Raw genomic sequence first — 19,184 nt, forward strand, 5'->3', positions numbered from 1 at the left:
CTGAGGATGGCGGGGGGAGTAGCAGAGAGACGAGCGATCGCTCATCCTCTGCTGCGGACGGCGCTGGACTCCAGGACAGGTAAGTGTCCTAATATTAAAAGTCAGCAGCTGCAGTATTTGTAGCTGCTGGCTTTTAATATTTTTTTTTTTAATGGCACATCCGCTTTAAGTATGTGATCCCTCGCCTTGTAACCCAACCCATTTTGTTTAAACTAGAAATGAAAGGCAAAACATTTCTGTGTGTGTGTGTGTGTGTACTTAAAAAAATATATAATTTTTTTTATTGTGATCAGATGATGATTATCGATTTTCGTATACGGATCTTAAAGAGGGTGGGGGTTGAGCCTGCAGGGGGGGGGGGGGGGTACACTGCAGTACACTGATCTTTCCAGCGATTAGCTATAAGGGGGGGGGGTGTCGGCACAAGTCTAACGATTGGATTACAGACATGCTGTGCTCTCAAGTAGAATCCAAAAAACAAAACTGTCCCCACACTGGAATGGATGTGTTTTCATGCCCTGGTGTTGTCCGTTTGAAATGGGAAAGATCACCTGGTATTTCACAAAAAGGAAGCAATACAAGAGAAGAGTACATGGTACATCAGGAACATATCGGTAATATAAAAAGTTAGGGTAACACACTTTAAAGAACAAGTGCACATTTTTTTTTTTTTCATGAATACTAGAACTTTAAAGCGGGGGTTCACCCTTTAAAAAAAATTCTGACATCACACGGAGTCGCGCCATCCTACCGACAGAATGCCGGTGGTTTTTTTTTTTTTCTCAGCACATACCTCTTAATCCCGATTTTCACCTCACGGCAATTCCGCGGGAGTGGGCGTTCCCAAGCACTGCCTGTGATTGACAGGCTTCCGAACGGCGCATACTGCGCGTCACAGGTTGCCGACAGAACCCGAATGTCGGTGCGCAGGCGTCGTATAGAGCCACACCGACGTTCGGGGTTTTTCGGCAACCTGTGCCGCGCACTATGCGCCATTTGGAAGCCTGTCAATCACAGGCAGTGCTTGGGAACGCCCACTCCCACGGGATTTGCCGTGAGGTGAAAATCGGGATTAAGAGGTATGTGCTGAGAAAAAAACAAACCACCGACGTTCTGTCGGTAGGATGGCGCGACGCCGTGTGATGTAAGAAGTTTTTTTGAGGATGAACCTCCACTTTAAACCTGTTTTTAAACTTCAAGCCCTTTTCTAAGTTTAACACACCTACTCTCCCCTTTAACTTTTAATTATTACAAAAAAAAAGTATTTGTACCTTTTTTAAATCAACATGCTTCTGACCAGTCGCACAACTTCTCTAGTCCTTCCTGTTAATGTCCAATGGTTCTTCCAATGCCATTGGTCTACACTGCCTTGCGTAATACCATGTGAGCATCAGTCGGTGCACTCGTACTGGGAGCTAGCGTGCTGTACCCCAGGGGGTGTGGCCTTGGCTAACAGGAAGTTGATTGACTGATGCTGGTCATCATTCAACTTGGAAGAGGAGCGCCATCTAGTGGATACATTTACTTTCTGCAGGGAGCAGTGCCAGACGAAAGGTTAGCATTGCAGGGAAAGCTTTTTCTTTTTCTTTTTTTTTTCTTTTCTTTTCTTGTGTGTTTTTTTTCTTCAATAGAGCGAGGAAGCTTTTGGAATCTCTATCAGGCTTTTATTGCTGTCTTGTGCGCTTGTTGGCAATGCAAAATATTATGGTCGTCACTAAACCACTAGTGTATTTTTCCATATTTGGGGAGATTTCCAGTTTGTCTTGTGATTGGTGACAGGAAGTGCTTAGGATCTCACTTGGCTGTGCTGCAAGTTTTAGATTTTTTTTTACCTGATTGGCTGATTAAAATCTCTTCCGTCTTTAGATGTGAATGACCAAATCTGGTGTGATGAGAATTTTGTAACCGTGAAGGTGCTTTATTAAACAAGGAGTACTACTGCAGCCATTATTCAGTTACAGTTATATTATTCACTAATATTGCATGCTTTCAAACTACAATATTTTAGAATCCACAAAAATTGCAAACTTTCTAAAATCATGCATCCTTGTATATTCAAACTTTCTCATATGTCCTTCCCTCCTTCTTTTTTTTTTTATTTTTTTTTTGCATGAGTGTTTACAGATTTCAGCCTAGCCATTTGCCTTGACTTTGTACATCTGGTGTGTTTTTTTGTATGGAATGGGATTGAAAGTTTCTCGGCTGAGTGACTGCTCTTTATACAAAGCAGTGTGTGTTGAGGTGCACCCTATCAATCAGCTTTCCTGGGACCTGCATAGGGTGTTCATTTGCAGAAACGATGTGCAGGAAAGCATTTCTAAAACAGATGGTGCATGTCTGTAAAGGTTAGTATAATGAACAGTAGTGGTGGTGATTTGATAGTACAGCCAGGAGATTACCTAAACCTATATACTAGAAGCCAAAGGAAGTAATGCATCTATTTTACTCTATGGCAACTCTGCCATTTTTAGATAAAAGAGAGGTGCCTGTGTCTGGTGCATGGACTTCTGCTACTATTCTGCACAATTTAGAGCATGAAACAAAATGGTGTAATTGTTCTTGCCTCACCTTTGTTCCCCCCAACTTTGCATGTGAACGAGCCACTGCTGCTCCCCTGAAAAGTGATCTGAGTGTGTTTGAGGGCTGAGGAGGCGATATGTTGGTGCCTCTTCCACCTGATTCAAACCCATGCAATGCACGCATTTGCGACATGGTGGTAAGGCAATTAATTGGTGGTTTAAATCGGGTGTAAGGAGGCAAAACTGGACGAGACTGTGCCCGGTGATCTTTGACTTCTCCCATGTTGTTCAGGTAGATCTCCACATCTTTAAGGTTGCCTACCCCAGATTTAAAAGGTGCAGGATGTTATCAGGTTAATTACCTGTATTGTTAAATATATCCACTGTAGGTAGATGAAGCTAGACAATCTTTGAATGACCAGATGTCTCAAGTTGGCCGTAGATGGTTTGAATCTTGGCCAGTTTAGCAGGGGCTGGCCAAGATTCAAACCATCTGTGGGCAAGGCTGAGCAATCGATCAACTTGGGTACAACCACCATGTCCATTTATATCATGTAAATTTAGCCAGAGGCTAGCAAAAATGGTGTTCTCCCGGCAGGGTTGGCTTACCGCGCTCTCCCCTTTCCCCAACCCATGGTTTGGGGGGGGGGGGGGGAGAAAATCACATGATCTATGGCCTGCTTTAGAACAATGGTCAGTGAGGTATTTGCCTGTCCTCCAAGTCTTGGTTCCACCATAATCATGTGTCATTTTGTGCCTGATTTGACCATTGAAAGTGAACTCTGTTCTCTCTTCTTTGCTGCATAGGGATGCGTTTCCAACAATCAAAACTGCTTTTAACTGTACCTCTACATACACAATCACCACTTGATAGCTAAGCGTTTTTTTAAAGCCACGTATGGCCAACCTTTTGCCATATCTCCATTCACAGTAAATGTCTGCAACCATGCCTGTCGGAATGATCTGACACAAATGCCTTCGCTTTCAGATCTGCTCGTGAAGAATGCAATTTTTTCTATGATTGAAAGCAAAAACCCTTCCTTGTACTGCTCGTGTATCGACCAAAACTGGTCAACACATAACCATATATTCTATGATGGGGTAGAAGGCAAGCACAACATACAGGGTTTTTTTTGGTGATTGTATTGGTAGTTTTGACCCAAAAACCCATCTTAATATGCTTTAATGCATGCCTCCCTTAATGCTTTATGGTCTGAGGTGCCATATATCTGCTTGTGAAGCATGGCAAGTTATACTGTATTATAATGCGCAGCTTGTCATGGCGTACAGCCGTACAGGGTAAAATGTGCTTGTTTTGACACCAAGGAGCACCAGCCGCAGTGTATTTTTTGTACATTGAGATGCATTACAGAAAACTACACAAACACCAGCACTTGCCTTTTTAAAAATATAGACCTATTTATAAAACTGTAAAAATGTGGTGCCAACAATTATGGGCCTATAGGCTAGAGCTGTGGCTCCTGGTAGCCAAAACAAGCATATTTTGCTCTGTATGGTCATTCTCCAAATGTAGGGCCATGTGGAGGAACCCTTAAAGTGTAAATGGACATCTAGATGCTGATTGGACTTTATTTTTTCACACCAAGAGATTTCTCTCGGAATAGTTAGACTTGGCAACAGCAGCACCATAAGCATAATACTATTGGACAGGTTTATCTACTGTATTTTTAATATTACTTTTGTCCACGCCTTTTTAAAGTATGTTGGTAGGCGGTTTGAATAAAGCTGCTCTAACGCTAGGTTAATACCTTCGCATTTTTGCATGCCGCGTTCCGTAGAAACGGAAGCCCATTCAAGTAAATGAGCTGCTATGCTTGCTTTTTCTGCCCAAAAAAAAAGCGCAGGCACCTTTTCGAAAATGCACCGCACTGCGATTCTACATCTCATTACGAATGTAAGCCCTGCATGATTCTGCGGGGCAGTGCGTTTTCAATACGGGTGCGGGAAATCTCTGTAGAACCTGCAGCCACATGCACAGATATGAGCTGAGAGTAATTCCGCATTTACCAAGTATGCTCTGTAAAGGATTTTATAAAAGCTCAATTGAACTTTTAGTTTTAAATTGACTAAAGGCATCCGGACATGGGTATACACGTGATGCTTTGCTTCGCAGCTGTTGTAAAAATTATGCTCCCTGTCAGCAGTACCACCACTGAACAAACATGCGCCCAGCAGTGCATTGGAGCAGAATTTACAGGGTTTAAACTGTTGGCGAGGAGGCGTCATCACCTCCTCTCTGCCTGTCAAACGTTTCTTAGCTTCAGTTCACCCACCCACACACATAAACCTTCTTGTACCAGGTTTGTGGTAATAGTCAAGACTGATAGTTGGGTTGTCAAGACAACCCACCCATCTAAAGCAGCAGTCACTGTCATTGGGAGCCATGGGTCCAGCAGGTTATAAAACTGCCTTCATGCCTCCTTGGGGCTTGCTGAGTCTACTAATTGGCTCATCTGCTCCAATTCCTCTCCATTTACATGACATTTGCAAAGAAGAATGTTTCTGTTGATGGAAACTGCCTGATTATCGTGTATGCATGTCCTATGATTATGGTAGGCCAGTGGCTTCTGTTTGCTTAAAAACGGCTACCTACATTTTGTGTGCCCTAGAGATATGACTGTTCTGGGGAAGTTAATTTGTGGCACTCATCTAGTTTAAAGAGCAGTCGGCCAATATCTATCTAAAGCAGGGGTCTCAAACTGGTGGCCCTCCAGCTGTTGCGAAACTACAAGTCCCATCATGTCTCTGCCTGTGGGAGTCATGATTGTTGCTGTCACCCTTGCAATGCCTCATGGGACTTGTAGTTCCACAACAGTTGGAGTGCCGCCAGTTTGAGACCCCTAAATTTAAAGTAATTCAACATCCTTTGATGGGTTACAATTTTTTCAAAATGGCATAGAAGGTGTTGAATTAAAACAGGGCTGGTTCACATCTGGGCAGTGCATTTTGGTGCACTACCATTAAAAACTCATGTAATTTCATTAAAGCACATCAAAAAAGCAGTGCCCCGAATGCTCATATGTGAATGGGGGACCAAGTCGAAAAAAGCTATCATTTGACAGCCGTGTTTCTAGCAGTTGTTCACATCTATAATTACATTGCAGTGACTTAAATCCCTCTCCGAAGTGAATTAGTGTCAGAATTGTAAAACTGTGTTTCCATGTTGTAAAGGCTCCCCTTGTAAATCTTTCACTTTGTGCCTGAGCAATGGTTGCTAAGCTGCTGCCGGAGTTTGTGTTTAAATGCTTTTATGTGGATCCTGACCTGAATTTCCGCAAGTTGAGGGTTTTAAATGGGATAACTTTGTGGATAGGAATATTTTAGTTTTCTGTTGTAGACCTCTCATTGGACATGGCGATCTTGCAGAGCCTGTCCAGCAAATTCAGTAGCCGATCAAGAAAAATGCAGAGGTCAGAACCCCTTTATATGCTTTCTTTTCCTGGGTTAGCAAATATAAAGTCATATATATATATATTTTTTTTATTAAAATAACAAATGTTCTAATTACCTGCTCTGTGCAGTGATATTGCACAGAGTGGCCCCAAACCTCTTCTGGGGTCCACATTGGCAATCTTGGCTCCTCTTCTTGCGTCCACCTTAGCCAGCAGCTTGCTATGGGGTGAAGTGTGGTCTGCACGCTCCCAACCTGTGTCTCCATAGACTTGCACAGCGGGACTTAGTCCGGCCCCCAACATCCTTTTCACTGCATTTGATTGACGGCAACATGAGCCAATGGCTCCTGCTGCTTCACGAATGCTGTGTGAGGAGGAGGTATGGGGGGAATAGATGCAGTCATGCACAACACTGATCTCTTCTCCCCTCTCTTACTCCTCACACAGGGAAATTGAAAATGTTTTTTACCTTAATGCATACAATGCATTAAAAGAGGTTGTAAAAACCTACTTGTATAATTTGTACTTCTAGGTAAGGCTTACCTATAGGTACTGTAAATATCTCCTAAACGTGAGCTGTTTATGAGATATTAACTGTATACAGCGCCGATTATGTCATCAGCGTGTGCGCTCTGAAGGAACAGCCCCCCCCCGCCCCCCGTGCCATTTCTTCAAAAGCATGTGCCATGCTCGAGAGTGACCTCACAGGGCTCTGGCCAGTCACACAGCCGGAATCCGCGGGCCCTGAAAAAAGACAGGTGAAGATGGATGCAGCCACCAGCGGGGACAATGCATGCTTCGTTTGCAGTTAACTGTCACATAATGTGCTAGTATGTGATGCCCATTATGCCTTTACTTTGCAGGGAAGGGGGAAATATATTTGAGTTTACTTCCTCTTTAAGGTAAATGTTTTTAGGTTTAGTAGCACTTCAAGCTTTCAATCGGTGTAATAGGCAGCTATCCTTTTTCAGCTATCATTATCAGCTCAGGCTTCCTTTAAATCTGGGTACTTCCTATTGTCCTCCCCTATATAGTGGTGCAATAAAATTCTTGAAAAATGTATTCAAGTTGTTACAAAGGCTGGGCAATTTTTATGTTAATGCATTCCCTGCATAAGGTAATAATGTCCCACTAGTGGTTTCGCCCCCTCTCACCTCCTTTTTATACTTGAGTTTTCTCTCGATCCAGCACTTTGCCCATCTGCAGCAGTGCTGCTCTGTCTCTCTCCCCCTATAGCAGTGATGGCGAACCTTGGCACCCCAGATGTTTTTAAACTACATTTCCCATGATGCTCAACGACACTGCAGAGTGCATGAGCATCATGGGAAATGTAGTTCCAAAACATCTAAGGTGCCAAGGTTCGCCATCACTGCCCTATAGAGACAGCAGTGATAGCAATTTTCCTCTTGCTACTGTCAATCAAATCTTGTGATCAGGGAGTGGGGCTGAGCCGTGCTCTGTGTGTGTCAGTGGATGCACACAGCCTGACTGAGGAGCGAGCCCTCAGTGAGTGTCCCCATAGCAAGCGGCTTCCTATGGTGTCGCACAGAGGAGGAGCCAAGAGCACTGGCGGAGGACCCCAGAAGAGGAGGTTCGGGTGCGCTCTGTGAAAAAAGCATTGCAGAAAGCCGGAAAGTATAACCTGTTTGTTTAATTGAAAAAAAAAATGGCCTATACAGCCACTGCAAGTATGGCATTTTGGAGACCTCTCCCTCCCACTGTGTTCACACCCTACTCTCTAGCCCAGATTCTATGTCTGTTCTGATAAACCTTGTGGTCTGGCCAAGACTGTAATTGGAAGTTTCTTGTACTGTGCCAAAGCCTTTCTGGCTCTTGTTATGGTGCCTGTGTTTGCTTACTACAGCTGATGGAAAGCAAGCCCTGAAGTGCAACTTAACGTCCATAGCCGCCAGAGAGGAATGAAGTAATGTGTGCTAGGCTGAGCACAATAATTGGATTGTTCTAAAGGCTCATGGGTCTCAAGTGTACAGTATTGTCTGTGTTGTAGCAGGCATCCATTGGGTTCTCTTTTATTTTCAAATCTACTATACAAATAGACAGTCAGGTGGAACGTAATTGCTATAGGCGAGGAGTTTTCTTTTACATTTTATACCTCTCGTGCATGTCTCGTCTACTATTGTGCACATCTCATGTATTTTGACCAAACTTTATTTCCTTGGAAAGGAATGTGTGTACATGCACGGCTAAGCAACAGGTTCACTTTAAAGCTGAACCCCACGTATGTCTTTATTGCATCGTTACATCACAATTGGGGGGGGGGGGGATGCTGTGGAAGCAGAAAATGACACTAGTTACCACTGTTACCGTGATCACTGCGATCCTCCCGCCCTTCTTCATAGTGAGCACAGAGGGTTGCTTGATCGACGCGGCCACCCTTCTTCATAGTGAGCACAGAGGGTTGCTTGATCGACGCGGCCGCCCTTCTTCATAGTGAGCACAGAGGGTTGCTTGATCAACGCGGCCGCCCTTCTTCATAGTGAGCACAGAGGGTTGCTTGATCGACGCGGCCGCCCTCCTTCATAGTGAGCACAGATGGTTGCTTTATCGATGGGGCTGCCCTTCTTCATAGTGAGCACAGAGGGTTGCTTGATCGACGCGGCCGCCCTCCTTCATAGTGAGCACAGATGGTTGCTTTATCGATGGGGCCGCCCTCCTTCATAGTGAGCACAGAGGGTTGCTTGATTGACGTGGCCACCTTGTATTTATTTTTTATTTTTCAAATAGTACTAGGAGTTCTCGCAACTGGATGAGGTGGAGATTGTGGTGTCACCGCCCACCCACCACTTTGTCCAATCACAGAACACCTTCTGTTCATTTAAAAAGGAAAAACAAGGCATTATGTGAATAATTGCAGTGCTGGGCCCCACAGGCATTGAATATGTAGATTTGCATTGCTCCAAACTTGACCAATTGTAACTATGCAATAAAAACCAAACCTTAGTTCAGCCTTAAAGTGTAAGTAAAGGCTAAACTTTTCTTTTATTTTTGATAGAGTAGAGATGAAGTAGAACACCTGTAAGGGGGGAATTTCACTGTGTGTGTCCCTGTTAGGGAGGTTCACCCTCTGTATTTGTCCTGTTTTACCATTAGCATTTCAAGTCGAAGAAAACCCCAAATTATGGGTTGTCCCCAGAAAGGTAATGGAGGGAAAACCTTCCAATGGGGACGCTAGTTCTAGTGACCTAGGGGACCACAAGGGATTTTTCTCACTTCCTGTTTTGGCTATGGGACAGGAAGTGTAGGTAAATCTCCGCAATGGGATACAGATGGTAGAAAACTCATAAGGGTCACCCCTTCCTTATGCTATGCAAAATGGGGGGGAATTTGCTTATAGTTTTACTTTTAAGAACTAGTTCCCTGGCAGTACGTAGTTGATATTCCTTGCATTCTGCTCCTCAATTCATTAGCTTAAGAGGGAAGAAAATGTATCTATTACAGCTGGGTATGGACATGTGACTCGCTCCTCTTACCCTGCTGTCACAGTGCTGCTGCTTGGTGATTGGCCCAGTGTACGTCATAAGTTTAATTACTTAGGGCTTCCTTTCCCAGCTCCCAGGGAGTTGGAGAAAAGGTGAAAGCCTAGTCTTGCTCCGGGACCAGACCCATTGCTTTGTCTGTAATGGGGGGGGGGGGGGGGGGGGAAGCTTAGGCTCACTTAAAGCAGAGGTCCACCTAAAAAAAATATTAAAAGCCAGCAGCTGCTGACTTTAAATAAATGGACACTTACCTGTCCAGGGTGCCCGCAATGTCAGCAGTCGAAGCCGATCAATCGCTCGGCTCTCGGCTGCCCCCCACCGCCATCCTCCGTGTGGGAATCAGGAAGTGAAGCCTTGAGGCTTCACTTTCCAGTTCCCTACTGCGCGAGTCGCGATGCGTGTCCTCACTGGTCCCTGCTGTCTTCTGGGACCAGTCAGTGTGTTTCCCAGAAGACGGGGGCAGTGGCGTAACCCCCGCTGGGGTCTATGCCCAGAAGTGGGTGCAAATACCTGTATTATAAAGGTATCTGCACCCTCCTCCCCCCTGAAAAAGGCCAAATGTGACACCGGAGAGGGGGAGGGTTCCGAAAAGCGGAGGTTCCGTTTTTGTGCTTTAAAATGTTAAAAATCCATAAACCATTTGAATGAAAGGTATTCATAGAAACACTTCCTTGGGGAGGCCTAGTTTACTAAGGTTCCATGTTATTTCTCTTACACCAAATACAGTGTTTAAAGTGAAAACGGGTTGCTTTCTTTTCAGTGCGTTTAGCTTGCTCGGATGAGGCCCAGGATTGTAGTAGAGAGTGCTCTTCCATAATCGCCTGTTTTCTCACCATTTAGCAATGTTTGTTAGTAGGCCTGTTAAAGGGAAAATGAAGCTGTTGGCTTTAAACAATGCAGTGATATTAGATGTCGGCAATTTAAACTTCTAAGAGTATAAGCCCTGCCTGTCTGCAGTCACCATGGGGGAAATGTCTGTATTAGGCATACAAACCTATTGTTTGCATTCCTCATTTTTTCCTGGCTTTTCTCTTACTAGCGACTCCTCAGACTTGCGGGCAGAGCCCCTCCCCTTGGAGTGATGTCATTTGGAAACCTGAGCATAATGATGGACTAACTGGCTCAGACCTTGTGATTCAGTTGCTCACACAATGTGCAGGTTATAATTGACTGGTGTGTTCTGTCTTGGTGCTTTTGAACAATCGCTTAGAATTATTAGAACAAGGTCAGTCTGCCAGCATTCATAAGGCAGATTAAAGTGATCACCCTATTGGAACTGAATCTATCTACCTATTTTTTTATGACCTGCTATCTGATTAAAAAAAAAAAAAAAAGATTATACAAATGCAAATTCTTTTGGTTTAACTTGTTGGCATTAAGAATGCTTCTCAGACAATTGAAGTTTCAAGAGCTGCCCTCAGCCTTGACAAAGGAATGGTGACACAATGATTGTATTCATCTGGATCTGTTTGTCTTGTGTCCAGGGAACTGCACGGTATTCTACCCTGTGCTATACAACTCCCATCATTTGTCTCCCGATTGGTAGCTCAATGTCGCACCCTTGAGGCTGACTGGGAAACTGCTGCTGAAACAACATAGTGAACATTGCTGTTTTCCCCAGCCCATTATTTTCAATCCATTACATATTAACAGACAACAAAACCACAAAAATATCAATGGGCCCTTGTAAATTAGGATTACTGTCTTGAATTTTTGCATGGTTTAAACAGTAAAAATAACCAGTTTCTTTTCTTTTCTTCCTCTCTTTGCAGTGCTCCAATGTTGGCTCTGAGATCCTCTTTTCTCCAGCAGTCTCCACAGGTAAGAGTTACTCCTAAGTACATCAGTGTGTATACATTCTTCAAAGAAATGAGAAACCATCAAATGTTGTGTTGTGTAATTTAAAGATTTTCTTAGTATTTCAGATAGATAGATAAGTACTGAACCCAGATTTTTATGCTATGACCCTTGTTTTATTTTACACTTACTGGACCTTTTAGCTTAATTCTTGGTAATCTAATTTGTGTATTTGTGAAAGAATTAAAGTGGAGGTTCCCCCTAAAAAAAAAATTCTAACAATACATTGAGAAGACTGATTACACTGCGGGTATGCTGTTTTTTTTTTTTTTCGTAGATACCTTGTTATCGCCGTTTCATCCCTCGGCTTCCGGGTATGATTCTTGCTGGACCTAGTTGATTGACGTTCCTCTGACCGGCGCATACTGCGCGTCACAACTTTCCGACAGAAGCCGAACGTCATCACGCAGGCGCCGTATAGAGTCGGCTCTATACGGCGCCTGCGCAGCGACGTTCGGCTTCTTTCGGAAAGTCGTGACGTCAAGTATGCGTCGGTCGGAGTAACGTCAACCAATCAGATCACCTCACCTGGACTCACCCCCCTTCCCTGTGACAGCAGGCATAGGTTCTTACTGCCCACAGCCACTGTCGCATTTAAAATCAACAGGGCTTCAGATGAACAGCTGCGTCATTCATTTACAGAGATCTGTAATGGATAAGCTACTGTCATCCATTCACTCTTCCTTCAGCTTTCAAACTAAAGGGCCATACAGAGGTACAGGCAGAAAACCGGAGGTGGGGGAATGTAATATGCAATTTTTTTTACCTTAAGAAATATTGTAATTTTTTTAGTTGGAGATGAACCTGACATTTTAAAGGGTCAGTTCACCTTTTGTACATGTGTTTTTCTAAATTCCAGCTCCTCTATGCACCAATATAGCATTCGTGTACTTAATTTTGCAAAAATATCAAAGCTTTCCGTTAAATCTAGAGTCGCTTACTTTTCTTGTCTAAATCCACGTTTCCATTAGTTATGTCTTCTAACTGATCAGACTGTAGGTCATCACACAGGAAGGAGTTGACCAGCTGATCTCATTAGCACACACCCTGCATCATCCATCCTCCCATTCCCAGGTGCACGTCTTTTTTAATGAAATCCAATCAATCAGTGATCACCCTTCTCACTAAACATACAATCAGATTACATAGTGTATGGCCATGTTTATACACCTAAAATGTACTAGTTGTGCTTTCAGTGCCATTAATTGTTAACGACACACCAAAACACAGAAGCAAACGCACATTTTGCCATGTGAAAAACTAGGGGCAAATGCTGCAATACGCCCAGAAAAAAAAAACACAACCCACAAAAGCCAAAATGTCCCATTAACCACATGTAGTGCAGCCAATTTAAATCAACAGGCTGCCCTATGCTTGTCACAGGAAAAACAAGGCACAAAATGTGCGCTCCCACAATGCTAGATGTGAATGGGGCCTGAAAGTGAAATTGGTGCGATAACACAGGAATGAGGCTCCATTCACATCTCTGCGTTTCCTTGCATTTAAAAAATGTGCCGCACCAAAAATTGCAGTAAAAAACGCACCAAGCTCCAAAAAATGGTTCTGAAGCTTCTTTGGGGAAATTGCTGTGTATAGGGCAGCACATTCAGGTGGATGGGCTGCCCTATGCGTGATGAGTGAAAATGCTGCAAAATGCTCCAAAATCCCCTCGCAAAAAAAATAGTTTTGTGGGAATGCGAGTTCCCATTATGCAGAGTTGTGACCGGGGCTTGACAGCTGAGAGTTTCTGTCCACTTCTTTCTACTTGTATAACGATGGCCGTACACTATGCAATCTGTGCATTTAGTGAGGAAGGGTGATCACCGATTAATTGCATTTCATTTAAAAACGTGCACCTGGGAGTGGGAGGGTAGATGATGCAGGGTGTGTGCTAATGAGGTCAGCTGGTAAACTCCTTCCTGTTTCATGACCTACAGTCTGTAAGGAAGAAGACATTTCTAATGGAAACCTCTGGAAACGTGGATTTAGACAAGAAAATTAAGTGATTGTAAATTTTATGGTAAGATTTGATGGTTTTGAAAAAAAAGTACATTAATGCTCTATTGGTGCATAGGGGAACTGGAATTTAGAAATAAAAGTGTACAAAGGTGACCCTTACCCTTTAAAAATGCTAAAATGATTTAAAATCTTCTTTGTGTGAGGCTCTATTTCCACCAGGACTAGTGTTTCTTCATATGACCAACTTAATCCAGTTTATGTAATCTATTCCCCCAAAAATATCAGTACATTGATTTTATGTACTGTGTGTTCTTTATAAAAATCACATGAGCAGCCATAAGAAGTAACAACCTTGCTGGAACCCCTTGGCCGTTGCTCACGCTCTGTTTACAAGGCTGGAGCTATGAAGTTCAACACCAAGCTGCCCAGGATTTGGGGTCCATTCATATTTTTGCAAAGTTTTTTGCTGCAATAGGCCCATAATGAATATCCATGGAGAAAAATAATCACTTGACTACGCTGACATGTGCGTGCGTTTGGAATGTGTATGCGATTGAGGGTGCCAGTAAAAATAGATATGCATTCCATAATGCAGAGCGCGGTCCTAAAGGGAGCTTTATCCCAGATATAATTTTAGTTTTGGAATGATTTGAATCTGCCAGGCTTTCATGGCTGTCTGTGTTGCCTTTGGGAAAATGTCGCCTTGCTTTCATAATCAACGTTGTTTATCATAGTATCGGAAGGGCTTGGGACTATTGCCAAGGTTACTGGGACAGGAGGTGAGAGTAACCCACTCAATAGGGACAGATGGTAATAGAAACCTCACAGGGGTTCCAAACCTTCCCCATTGTGTTGGTATTAATCTACAATTGGCATCACTCCCCCTTACCTCTTGTCATTTTTCTCTGGTACTTTGATGCATAACCTTTATTACAGATTAAATGGTATACACCTCTATGGTATATGATGAGAACGTATGCAGGCTGCTATTCATCTAAAAATACTTGTTCCATGGGTAATGCTAGATCAGTGACCCGAAACAAACGCATAGATCCGTCTTCTAGACAGTACTGACTTTATGTACACCGTGCTTAAATGCCAAGTGCTGCATACCATAAATGCACATACTGTATTTATTGGCGTATAACACTCACCTTTTTACCCAGAAAATGGAGGGTAAACTGTGCAGGGGGCTGTGGAAAGATTTTTTTTCTGAAACTTCCCTCTTAAAGTTAGGGTGAGTGTTATACGCCGATAAATATGGTATTTTTGGAGGATTTTTTTTTTTATATTTTATTTTTAATAGGGCCCTGCAAAGCACTACCTCTGCAATCAGTGGATCCCAGGTGCAATGCCACACTCCTGGTGGACCACAGGTGCAATGCCACACTCCTGCATACTTTATTATTCTCCCTTCCTGTACCAAGGTACATGCTGTCAGTTGGAGAGCTTAAAGCAGAGCTTCTCTCAAAACGGGAAGTTCCACTTTATGCCCTCTTGGCATGTAATTTTTTTGGGGGACACGACGTCACACAGTCGTGCCGATTTCAAAAGTCGGAGCAGTGAGGGGGAGTCGGCAGTAGCAAACTACATATTTCTTTAAGTACAGATTTCCTTTAACCATGTAGTACGGACCCAATTCTGATAAGTCGGCACGTTGGGTTCAATGTAAGCTGACACTTTTTGGTGTTTGCTATGATTTTGGACCGTTCTGCATTGCTCCCTTTTTAAAGATGAAAGATTTGCAATTTGTATTCTACCAGTCTCCCCATGCCCCTCAGACCAAAATCCTGGCCTTTGCCATCTCCAGAATGGGTCAATAAGATTGATGAGCACTGCTAATTTTCTCTCCGCTGTATCCCAGGCAGCAGAGACCTCATTGATTTCCAGATTAGTGTTGTTTTCAGAAGTGGCAAACCTTGCTCTGTTTATTAAAGAACATTTTGTTTAATAGGACAGACATTTCAGTGCGCTACAACTGTTAAACATTAACTTGTTTGATTTAAGCAGTGCTCCCTTTCAGTATTATACACTATAATACAGTTTTAGTGTAGGGCCTAGTCGCCATGACAACTGAAATGACCTCTCTGATGACCCATTTGAGGAGGGGAGAGAAAGGTAAGGGCTGTCTTGGCCACTTGGTGAAGCTGGGGCTGAAGAAAGTCAAAGAGGAGCGAACCAGGTGGATGAGAGGGGGGGGATGGTGGAGTGTGCTTGCTGGGTTCACAGTGTGCAGACTACCTCTAGACCTAAATTGGGGGGCCTTGATGGGACTCTGGGGTAGATTTACTAATACTGGTGCAGTCCGAATCTGGTGCAGCTGTACATGGTAACCAATTCGGCTTCTGTATGTGAAGGTGGCCAGGGGGTGCAGTGTCTGTACAGGGAGATGATCTAGAGCACAGGTGTCAAACACAAGGCCCGCGGGCCGAATCCGGCCCTCCAGGCCATTTCATGTGGCCCTCGCAACTCTCCTGCAACTGCAAGAGAGCTCCAGCCCTCCTCTGGTCCTACTCCAGACCATCACTTTCTGCTTTCAAGCAATGCATCCAGCTTCTTCCCAGCAGCAGCATAAGGAAAGGGGGTACACTGATGTAAAGGAGCAAGGGGGTACACTGATGTGAGGGAGCAAGGGGGACACAACTTCTGATGGTGGGGTGGCTCTTGACATCTAATGTAAGGGGAGGGGTCTCACTGGACATCTAGTTTTACAGATACAACTGGCCCTTTTGAGGGCAATCATAATGCTGATGCGGCCCACAATGAAATTGAGTTTGACACCCCTGTTCCAGAGGGTCATTGTGTGGATGTGAAGGTGATAAAGATGGTGCAGTGTCTCTGATTATCACTGAGTATCTCAATATAGTGGCATCTGAAAGTGCTGGGATATATTAGGCAGCAAGTGGACATGTGGTCCTTGATGTGTTTAACCACTTAAGGACCAAGCCTGTTTTTCAGACTCTGTGTTTACAAGTTAAAAAAAAACAAAATTGTGACAGAAAAAAGGCTGGCCCATGTAGTCCAAACCAATAGAAAAGCTACTGTAACCCAAATTGCAAATAAAGTTAACCCTGGTTTCAATAGAAAGGTTTGAGAACGCACCGTGTGTCGCAGTTTGTTTATGGAGCTGCATAGTTGCAGTCTAGATGTGGCTGTGCAGGGCTCTGCCCACCCGGCCGCATCACTCATTCACAGTGCTTTTGTAGAAAACTACAAGTTCGTTCATTCTTCCTGTCAGCATGTATTGGCTTCCTTGAACAAGGAAACGGATACACTGACAGGTCTGCAGGAGACCTGCATGGCACCGGCTATCTTCTGGTCACTGGTGCAATGCTTGACAGGCTCCTGCCAAAAATAAATGCACTTTTTTTTTTTTTTTTTTTTTGCAGGTAATGGTTAACATATCCTTTTAAAAAGTCTGCTAGTGATGGCTTTGTGTCAGATACCACAGCATACCAGTAGGGGTCTAGTAAGGTCCATAGCTTAATGGGTTACGGTGGGTGGTCCTAATGTTACGGCTGATCTGTGTACACGTTAGTTTTGGTGCATATGCAAGGCTGCAGTTTCACTGTGAAATTGACTAAGCAAGCTGTTCCTGTGTGTGTAGGTATAAAGGACAATGAAGGGTTAAACATTCTTGACTGCTGTGCAAGTCTAGGTTGCCATGGTTGCAGGATGTATGGGACACTTGCCATACAATTCAAGGGTCTTAATTAGCAACTGGTAGCTCATCTTGTCTTGATTTTCAAGTTGAAGACCTTTGCCTGTAGACATATTTGTCAGATGCTTCCTTATACAGTGTGCCAGAAAACACATGATCTTTCACAGTGGGGTTATGAAGAGTTTCAACTGAAATGGTGATCCAGAAGATATAGATTTGGGTTCACCCCACCATCTGCTTTTTAGTCTTATTTTGCTCCTCTAAATGTCTGTATTTAAACCTCTTTTATGGCCTGTGCTGAAAGAGGTTTTAAGCATTTTAGTAGAATGATGGAATTCGTCTGTAGTGCCATAACATACAATTGCCAGCCTATGATGCTTACTAAATGCATCCCTTCTAAGAGGTACTGATAAAATTATTGCTTAAGGCTTTGAGAAACTGTTAAAATATAAGTGGGCGCACCGACCTAGTGTGTTACCGTTTAAAAAGGATTTATTAGATATATTAAAACAATGGTCATACTTGCAAAATGAGTTATAAAAAGCGCTTAACAGATGATATATCAGGTACACCGCATCACCACCGAACACGATGACGGCACTGATCAGATGGTATCAGACCGGCGTATGGCTGACGCGTTTCAGAGGTGAACCCCTTTCGTCAGAGCCTTTGAGAAACTGTTTTTTTTCTTTAGCCTGCCTATTTTTTTCACCCAAGTCACTTCAATTAAGGTTTTTCACAAATGCAACATCACACCACCTCCTAGATCTTAAAAATGACCTCCGCATTTCGGTCCATGTTTCATGTTGTATCCTTAAGTGGGGTACGCATTATGAGAAAATCTGAATGATCATTCGTTTTTCATATAGTGTGTATACAACTTTCAACATCCGATTCATACATTCCAAACAATAATTTCCGAAGCGTCAAAGGCCAACATTTTTCTCGTCCATGAACACAACCAAGGATTTTTGTTTTATAGTGTACTGTTTTTGTATAATAAAAATCGAGACAAGAAGAATGGGGGCAAAGGAAAAATCGGATATGAAAGACTGCGCTTGATGAGAAACCATAGACCACAATAATCAAACAAAAAAAAATCCTTCATCGTTCGAGACTTTTCGTACAATTAGTACCATCCTCGGTTCTGACCTGCTGTGAAACAATGTGGAAAATCGGATGACCATTTTTCTTATGTTGTGTACTGGGTCTTTAGGGTGTACCACCTAAACAATCTGGAGATTCTTCTGTCAATGGCTCCTTTCAGATTTGAATTTGGTGTGGCTGTGCAAAAAAAATCACATTTACCACTGCAGCAGAGGGACTCTTGGTTCTCAATGGAGCACAAGTGTTGTGGCCTCACCGTACTTGTAGTTCCTCCAGCTCCGTAACTAAATGTCTGTAGCCAAGTGTGGACCTGTATAAAACAGGAATTTGCACCACTTCCGGTCACGCCCCTTCGCGTCAACAACCCCCCCTGCTGTCTTCTGGGAAACTGTGTTCCCAGGAGAGAGCGGGGACCAGTATTATTATTATTCAGGATTTAAATAGTGCCAACAGTTTACGCAGCGCTTTACTTTTAAGATTGATTGCCATAAGGCTACACAACAACAGAGCTGAAGCAATGCATTGGCCCAGAGAGTAACATGCACAGCCTAACATTCATGTAGATATCTGAGGCCAAAGCCAGGATTGGGTGAGAAATTGGAACAATTATATAGTACCTATCCTGAGGTCCATGGAGTATAGCAGAGAGCGAGTATTGTACAGAACATGGTTCGTACAACCAGCTCCTCATCATGCTGTAAATAATAGGCAGCTGCATTACACTGAACAGTAATTGCCTCTAGAGATTTGCTTTCATCGATCTGTTGGTAGGGGCTCAATATGTGCACCAGGGCCGTGTTCATGATTTAATTGCTGTGATTAATAACTCACTCAGAGGGCTGGATGACAGTTAATGTGAATAGCTAGTGACAGCCAGCAAGCTATGCTACTTCTTTTACATGAGTTTGCGGTTTGTTTTGATCGCCATTTTTCACATTAGCTACCAACTCTTATATTACCAAATGGACCATCAAAGAATGGTGTTCAGAAATCGGATACAGTAAAGACTACATCAATTGTAAATAACTGGAAAAAGATTTAACCTCTGGTAATGGCTGTACTCGGTTGCTCACTGGGTGTATGTGGCTCCTGCGCACTGTAGATGCACAGCAAGTACATGAATTATATATGTCTAGATCCGTTCTGGTTGAAGGAGCCTGCTTTTCTCAAT

General features: G+C 43.3%; 1 protein-coding gene across 9 annotated transcripts in view; it reads left to right on the plus strand.

Moving 5' to 3' along the window:
• The window catches only part of FBRSL1 (fibrosin like 1), a 694,818-nt gene that overhangs the window by 641,638 nt on the left and 33,996 nt on the right, over positions 1–19,184 (plus strand). For all 9 annotated transcript variants that reach the window (XM_040347748.1, XM_040347750.1, XM_040347768.1 and 6 more), the window contains one exon: positions 11,202–11,250. In XM_040347748.1, the coding sequence (XP_040203682.1) occupies positions 11,202–11,250 (49 nt within the window). The remainder of the gene's footprint in view (positions 1–11,201; positions 11,251–19,184) is intronic.

The sequence above is a fragment of the Rana temporaria genome, chromosome 1, assembly GCF_905171775.1.
Source record: "Rana temporaria chromosome 1, aRanTem1.1, whole genome shotgun sequence".
Classification (NCBI taxonomy): domain Eukaryota; kingdom Metazoa; phylum Chordata; class Amphibia; order Anura; family Ranidae; genus Rana; species Rana temporaria.